Below are 9,091 nucleotides of genomic sequence, written 5' to 3'. Positions count from 1 at the left end.
ATCACACCAACCAAACTTAACACGGTCAGAAAACCTATTCCTTGTCGAGGGAGAAGGCTAAAGCAAAAGCATGGTATTCTTTATTGGTGAAAAGATGTCCAATCACACTGATTTCTTTGATTTCACACTTGTCCTCTCATTGTCATGTTAATGTCTATGTCTTGTTTCACCCTAACAAACGGAGGCAAGGAGTAGCACTGCCGACCCCTAAAATAAGAAAGTTTTTATTTAAGTACTTTAAATGTTTTAAATTTTAAATTAATAAATATAAAATTATACTTTTAACTCCTCATATAAATATTAAAATTTGATTTAATCCTTTAAAAAATATAAATATATTATTTACATTTTTATTATTATAAAAATTAAAATTTAATTTCATCCCATTAAAAAAATTTTCTGCCTTTGTCCCCCTGCTTGGAGGTCGTTTTAACATTTTATTTCCCTTTTTTACCATTTTGGAAGAGTCAACTGTATCTTGGAGGCATTTGGTGTGCTTCTAAACAGACAAAAGATAAGTGGACAATCCTATTCCTCTCTTTCACACACATTAGCCACCTCCTGGAAATTTTATTGTGGAAATATGGGGTCTTTCTGACAATGGCTGTTTTTCTCATAAATCCTGTTGTTTTCTTTTTATTCTATGAAATATGAAGTATAAACTGAATAAGAAAACTAGTTCCACGGGCATGTGATACCTCGAGCTATAGTTTCATTGTGATTACACTTTCCTTTGCCCTTCATCTTCATGTTTCAATCTTGGGTCTTTAACGGATCTGTTTGCTGAGTTTCTGGCAGTAGAATAACCGGGTAAGTTTTCTTTTTAGTTCTATTTGACACTTTAAGGTTCAACTTCTCAAAGAGATTTTTGCAAGGCTACTTGGTCCATAACAATCCTCTGGTTTCCATTATTTTCAATTATATTTCACTTAACAGATAATATAATGTTGGCAAAATAATTGGTGGAAATATTCATGTAACTGTAATCAGGAATTCAGATGTGTAAATGATATATTATGCAAATATAATCATTTAAGTGCTCCAAATGTTTTGGTCAATGTGTAGGGTGAGGATACTGTTACGATATGGAACTTGGTGCTACTCAGAGTGTTGATCTTCCATATCACAGCACCATTAAGGTAAGTGTTAACTGCTTTTAGACCATATTTTCCCTAGAAGAATCAGAGTTTGATATAGTCCGAGCTGTTGCACTGTTCTTTCATAGAGAAAGGAAGCGTTGCAAACAAAAAGTTGACTATTTTTGTTAAAAGAAAGGGAGAACCGCTCTTACTATCTCCTTATTTGATCCTCTTAGCTAAGCTCTATAAAATATCCCACATAATGAAATTAACTAAGAACCTTACCACAGTCGGGGTTATTTCCACTTCTTCAGAATATTATCCAAGAAGGTATCATTTTGGTATTGAGAGATTTTGTTGTTTGTATACTTATCAATCGCCAATGGATGCAGATACATCGGTTAATGTGCTTGGAGCTGAAGAAACTCGTTGATAGCATTTCGCCCATGTTTGCAGCTCTTGAGTCAGCTCGGCCAGGATGCACATTAGGAATGCGTGCATTATGCTCATTACAATCGGCAATGGATAAAGCCAACTTACTAATCCAGCTCTGTTCTGAATCCAGCAAACTCTACTTGGTACTTCTTAATTTTTTTTACTTTTCTGTTTACGTAAGAAATAAAATATGTATGAAACAGTTATCTGCTGAATCTAGGCGTTGTTATTATAGTCCCAGATTGTTGTTTTATTAAGAAACAAAATCTCATGTTAGGTTTATGATGGTCCAATTTATTCAGTAAGCCATTCACATAATTATGAGGATATTGACATAATTTGTATAACAATCGTATTTATCAAATATTTAGGCAATTACAGGTAAAGGTTTACTCTTGAGGTGTGATAAAATTCGGAAAACTTTGGAGATTTGCATGATTCAAGTTCGAGAAATGGTTCCATCGGTGTTGGCTGCAAAGGTTTGTAATAATACTCGAGAACTATTCAGTCTTTTTTTTTAAATTTCCTCGCAGGAGGATCATAAAGTGCTTGATTTACTTTAGTCATTCCATGCATTATTTGGTGCTGTTCTTACTCTAATGATGGAATGATACTAAGTTATTTGGACTCAGATGCGAGTGCCGTATACGTGTATATGTCAAATTTTAAGGGAGGCGGAATAACATAGGAATGGTATATATAGATATATTGTTTTGTGAGATAGCTGCAGTTTCCTTGATTGTGATTAAAGGAGACATTACTGTTTACAGATAGCTGGAATTATAGATGAACTTAGAAGTGCAAGGTTTCAATTAGAAGCTTCAGAACATGAAGCTGGAGCAGCTATAATTGCACTGTTAGAACATGACAAATCTGCATCAGCCTCCAGGAAGCAATCTGAAATCGAGGCTCTTCGACTTTCTTCTTTGAGACTGAGTATTACATCTCCTTTTGCTCTTTTGATAGAGAAAAGATCCATCAAGAAACTGCTTGGAAGTGTCCAGGATACAAATCCAAATAAAAGGAAAGTCTTGACTTATCTCTTGTATCTTCTCAAGAAACATGGCAGGTTAATTTGGCAACTCCAACCTAAAAGAACGGAAGAAGAAAGCCTTTTTTCATTGATGAAAGAAGATGGAGATGAAAATGTTGAAACTTCAGGCTATGATTTCTTCCTTCCTATAACTCCTGACCAAATCATATGCCCAATCTCTAAGAGATTGCTTTATGATCCTGTAATTATTGCTTCTGGGCAAACATTCGAACGAGTTTGGATCGAGAAGTGGTTTAATGAAGGCAACCAGATGTGCCCTGTGACTAATACAAAGTTGATGCAATTTTCCCTCACACCAAATTTAGCAATGAAAGCCCTTATTTCTAAGTGGCTTTTGAGGCATGGCATCAATGTTCCTCAACATGTAAAACCAGTTCCTTCCCTGCTTTCCTTACGTCAACCTTCTTCCTGCTCCATTGCCAGCTTTGGCACTTCCGTGCTTGGTTTTCGACTCGAAATAGGGAGCGTCACACTTGACTCAGTGAGTACTGATTCGAGTTTAGATTTTTCGGACAGGAAATCTAATGATGAGATTAAGTCCATGCTGCCTCAGGTTGCTGCGGATTCCCACCATCGAATACATCATCATCAGTTAAGTACTGACGGTATTCGTGTTGGCTGTCTTTCTGAACTTGATAAACATTCCTGGATATCTCAATGCAAGGCTGTTCAAAATGTCAAAGGGCTACTAGAAGACAACGATAAGGCCCAGCATTTGACCTTTTCAAATAGTCATGTTGTTCCTGTGATTAAATTTTTGAAGGATGCAAATGATTTATGTGATGTAAAAATGCAAAAAGATGGAGCAGAGGTGCTTTTGGCGATTTTAAGTGGCCGCAGGTAACATTGATTGGCACTCCAGTGCCATTTAAATCTGTTTTTGATTGAATGTCTATATTATTCGCCTATGTTGTTCTGACTCTTCATTCGTGTCCGACATATTTCCAGACTTGATTGATAAAAGTATCTGTTCTTACCTGCAGAATCGAATTACCACCCTGTCATGAAGATGTTATCTATTTGTTGGCATCATTACTGGATTCAGAAACAACTAGAGAGTGCCATGCAATACTGGAAATCTTATCCTGGCAACAGTACTATAAGTCCAGAATTGTGGCATGTGGCATTTTGCCTTCCATCCTAAAACTTCTGGACACTACAGTCACAGAATTTAACATGGTTGCTCTGAAGATCCTATGGAATTTATCGAATGGCAGCAATGTTGGTTACCATATTACATATTTGGGTTATATTCCAAAGTTGGTTTCTTTTCTTGAAGATCCAAATGTTGCAGGGTATTGCGTTGGGATTATGAACAACATACGTGACATTGAGGAGGCTAGAATTGAAGCTGTTGAAGCTGGTTTATGTACTTCGATCGCCACAATCTTGGAATCCGGTAAAAAGGAAGAACAAGAAGTTGGTGTTGAGTTGCTCCTGTTTCTATGCTACGAGAACACAGGATACTGTAAAATGATAATGACAGAAAACGTAATTCAAGCTTTGTCCAACATATCAGTGAACGGGAGTTCTAAAGGATCCGAGAATGCATTGACACTGCTGGAGCTCATGGACTGGATGAATGCTTCTCAATGTTCAAGATCTGGAAGCAGATGGAGCCAAGGAAATTCAAATGTCTCCTCCAGCACCAGCAATAAATCCAGACTCAAAATATCATCTTACAAGGCATTGGGATGTTTGAGAAAGAAATTATCAAGGTTTTTATTGAATGTCCTACATTGACTTTTGGTTTCTTTTTTCTCTCCAGGAATAGGCATATGGTATTTATATTAATTTACATTGTAAGAATATGTAGGGGGATTAGCCCTGAATTTTGTTAGTTCCATTTTGGATCTTGTATTCATAGTGTAGTCCTGTTAATAATATTTCCAGGGTTTGTTTTGTAAATTGACTTGTACTCGGTTTTGGGATGTCCTGTGGATTGGTTGGTTTCTCCAATGTGGTTCCCAACACTGATACAACATGATTTGAGCTTTGTAAGCTTCGATGCAGTTTGCAAAGAAAAATCCTTGGCCTGCAATACAACAGATGAAGGGTTAGGTTTAGTTCCAGTCTGATTTGCTATTAGAATTGAGGCCCCATATTATCCTGTCCTCACCTCCATGCATAGATCAACCAGCAAGATTAAGCATAGGTCTATGTGAGACATTAACCACATTGTTTGAGTTGTCAACTTGACAATTCAACACGTTTGCCACTGGTAGAGAACTTCCTAACCCAGTGAGGTATTTCAGCTTCAGAAAAAAGGAATCATATTGTTTTCATTCCTAGCAGTTTGACCACTCCAAAACTGCCGTTTATACCTTTTGAACAGAGGTCCCTTCTGTTGAGTCATCCGACCTTGGATCAAACCCTCATGGTATTGTTCTTCGGTGGACGCAACGCGTATAGTTCGCTTTTTTAATATTCGATAACACACTTCTACTCTATGAATTATCTATTTCTTTAACCACTTGAGTTCTCGAAAGAATTAGGTGACAAAATCTCTCACTAAGACATAATACCAAATGTGTGAGGGTCCCCCCAAGGGTTAATCCTAACAATGTTCTATAATCTTTTGGGCGTGGCTTCAAGTCCAACCATGCACAACTTGTATGTATAAAGTTTTGGAAAGGATGAAAAGGCACAAAAAATTTCATGGATAATTTATCTTATTTATGCAAGTAGAAAACTGACTAAGATAAGGTTAATTTCAATTATTCAAATAACAACAAAATAATAATAATAATTAAGGTAAACTACATCATCAGTCACTAAATTATGAGTAATTTTTATCACTTAATTAAAAAAGTTTTAATTTGGTCACTAAATTATTCAAAACTTACCCATAATTTAATTACAAATGGTATAATTTACCCCTTTTTTTAAATCTTCTTTTAGAAAAAAATAAGGTGTGACTTTGCCACCTTTCGATGAACCTTTAATAATCTTTAGTTTTTTTAAAAAATCTATATTATTAGCAATTTTATGGCATAATGATAAATTTTAATCTTAAATGTTAACATCTTTTGTCAATTTGGTTGTTGTTCTTTTTTGTTTTTAGCTAAATTTGGCTATTAATTAAAATGGAAATGTTGATTATAACATTAATTTTTTTAATGAAGTTGGTTTGGCAATTTGCACTGTAGTTCACATGTACTTCATGTTGACATGGCACTTGTTATGCTCCTACCCGTCTTGGACATGTGGCACCACAAGAAGCTACTTGAGAAGCACCCATGGATGGTCTCCCCCCTCACATCGTCCGGCTGATCAATGGGTGACTAACCACCCGTATGCTTCATCCTCCATTGAACCACCCGCCACTAAACCATCCGCTTTTTAGCAAGAACACACTTATCTTCAAAAGAGGACCACCAACGGACCACTAAAGTATAACAACCTCATACTATCTCAACAAAGGAAATGTTAGAGCAGTATCACGCTTGATGACAACTAACCTACCACCACCTATACTGTTAGTGACGTGGCACTACCAGACACAAGGCCTCCCCCTATAAATACCCCAAGGAATGATGACTAAAGGATCTTCCTTCTCCTTGAATAACCTTGTGCACCTTACCTAAATACAGTCTCCTTTACCCTCTCATTACTCTCCTCTTACTCCGGCTCTTCACTTATCTAGGTAAATCTACCCCTTTATTACCACTACCATCTTCTCATTGTCTCCTCCCTTGTCCAATACTTGTATCAACAATACTATTTGTCTTATATGTCACGGTAAGAATTAATTTAAAATTTATAAAATATTCAAATTCAAAATTCAAAAAGAATTATAAAAAAGTTCGTCAATTGAAAAAGAAACTGTATGAAGCACATAAGGACGGTTATATGGGTTGTAATGTTTAAAATTTTAATATTTTAGTCAATATTTTTATTAAAAAACAATTCAATTATTTTTGAAAGATTGAAGGCCAAATTTAGCTAATAAAGAGTAAAGGTCAAATTGACAAAAAAATTAAACATTGAAGGCTTAAATTATCATTATGCCTTTTTATTTTGGGATAATATAATTTTGCTCCTAAGCTTGGCAACTAAGTTCATTTTGATACATGTACTTTTTTATCCATTTTGATACCTGAACTTGGCAACTAGATTTAGTTGAATATGGATTTAATTGGCAAGTTCAAGTACCAAAATAAAACAAAAATAGAACTTAATTACCAATTTAGGGGCCAAAAATATATTATCTCTTTTATTTTAATTTGAAAATCTTCATTTCGATTTTAATTATGTTTTATAATATAAAAGTAAACTTAATAAATGATTCATCACTATTTAGAAATTAAATTTATAAGAGTAAAAATATTATATTAATTTTTATTCGATTCCACTCCCATCAAAAGGTGTATTTAGATTAGCTCTCTTCCCGAATGATTTCTCTTCCAATTAACAATTATCATTTCTAGACAATACTAGAGCACTAGAAACATAAAATTTTTCTTCTTTTTTCAAATAATCTTTTAGTTGAAATTAGGGTCAACCATGATTAATTCTTTTATCGCATATACTCCTTAAAAAGATAAATTACCGAACATGAAATGCGTTCTATTTTTATAGGCGGAGATCAAACCCCTAACCATATAATTAATAGATGAGGTAAGTAACTACCACACTATATCTCAATAACAGGTCTAGATACTCTTAAATATTGTGGCTTGAACACGTCACACACACGTATTTTATTACAACGTCTTAAAAGGATTTGTGTTCATATTGTATTTTCATGAAATTTGACATTTTATTATTTTAATATTTAAATTAATTTCCTTCTTAAAAATCTCATTTATATATTTACTAGTTTTCTTACTCATGCGATGCACGGACATACTTAATGTATAAATTAGTTATAATCCTAAAACCATTAAGATCTATTAAAATTTGAATGTCATAATAAGTTATTTAATAAATAAATTTAAATAATTTAATGTGCACAAATGATAATATTGATTATAATTATAAAACATGTGCCTTTAATTAATAATGGTGTAAAGCAATACTCATATATAAATATATATATATATGTATATATATGATGTACTGGTTTATTGTATTTAAACTAAAAGGTGCATTTAGTTAATTCATATTTTTTATATATAAAATATTTATATATATGATATAATTTAGTGCACATGTTGTAACATCGATGCTCATGCCAACGTTGAGTTGCTCAATGCTTTGTTTTAAATATTATTATTATGAAAATAGTGAGAAAATTATAGTGTAAATTAGGGTGAAGTCAGAAAATTTTAGTAGGAGTAGTCGAAATTAAATTTTAATTTTTACGATAATAAAACTGTAATTTCACCATTTTAATAGTCTATATCTTTATAACTTTTAAAAGATTAAATCAAATTTTATCATTTTTAAAAGGTCAAAATGTAATTTTACCTTTGCTAATTTAAAATTTTAAAAATTTTAAAAACCTAAATAAAAATTTTCTATTTTAAGGGATCAGCCCTGCTAGCTCCCCTAACTACGCTCCTAATATAAATGTAAGATATAAGAGTATTTTCTAGTAAAAGAAAAACTTACAACACTTGCTCGAAACTAAAGAAATAAAACTTTTGTTTTAAATTTAATATTACCATATAAATTTAATCACATCCTAAGCTAAAACAAATTATATATATGTAAAGAAATTCTAAATATTGTTTATCACTAATGGTCCTCATCTTATATTAATATAATTATTATTTTTAATTATTTGTATAAAATTTTGGATCCAAATAAAAAACCACTCAAATATTATTTTTAATTATTTAATATTACTTTTTGCATCGTATATTTTTGCACTCAAATATTGAATTGAATAATTGTATCTTTAAAATTGAATAATGTCAAAAATCACTCAAGAGAAGAAGAAGAAAAAGTTTGGATTGTATATTTTTACACTCGAACTTGAGGCATAGATAAATACCAAAGAAATGTGACTAAATGTCATTTAAGAAAAGTCATAACGGTAAGTGTCGTTTTAGAAATACCATAAAATATTGTTTTAGAAAGGTCATAACACCACGAAAATGCGACTAAATGTCATAACCTCAAAAAGGTTATAATACTAAGTTGCGTTTTAGAAAAATCATAACATTTTGGTGACTGAGTGCATCATATTTGAATCACCATTCATTTGTAAAATCTCAGTATTGTATTGGATTCACCATGGTGATATCTTAATATTGTATTATATTTGCAAAGTTTTAGTACATTTACATTTGTAAAATTTTAATATTGTATTGAACTAATAGAAATATTATTATATATAAATAACCTTAAAATTTTAATGTTCCATAATTTTCTTACTAAAAATTGTCATTTTAATAAAATATTTTTCAAAAAAGTCACCCCGACAGCTTCAACAACGTTAAACACCTAGGTGGACTAAAACTTGTGGGTGAAGAAATTGTAAGAAAAATATTGACAAATTTATAACCGTTAATTATAATTATTCTTAATAATTTAAATTTTATTTCATATTACAATTTATAAAATTATTTTAAAT

The 9,091-nt window shown here is 32.3% G+C and overlaps 1 protein-coding gene across 1 annotated transcript; it reads left to right on the top strand.

The window, feature by feature from the left end:
- The first annotated feature begins 510 nt into the window (after window positions 1–510).
- LOC105784988 (U-box domain-containing protein 5) lies at window positions 511–4,640 on the top strand. The gene is made up of 6 exons (XM_012610920.2): window positions 511–810; window positions 1,066–1,139; window positions 1,472–1,657; window positions 1,886–1,993; window positions 2,285–3,408; window positions 3,552–4,640. Exons 2-6 carry the CDS (start codon window positions 1,086–1,088, stop codon window positions 4,309–4,311), a joined length of 2,232 nt encoding a protein of 743 aa, XP_012466374.1. The 5' UTR covers window positions 511–810; window positions 1,066–1,085; the 3' UTR covers window positions 4,312–4,640.
- The last annotated feature ends 4,451 nt before the right edge of the window (window positions 4,641–9,091 follow it).

Source organism: Gossypium raimondii, chromosome 1 (assembly GCF_025698545.1).
Source record: "Gossypium raimondii isolate GPD5lz chromosome 1, ASM2569854v1, whole genome shotgun sequence".
NCBI lineage: Eukaryota > Viridiplantae > Streptophyta > Magnoliopsida > Malvales > Malvaceae > Gossypium > Gossypium raimondii.
This window is presented reverse-complemented; position numbering and strand designations above follow the sequence as displayed.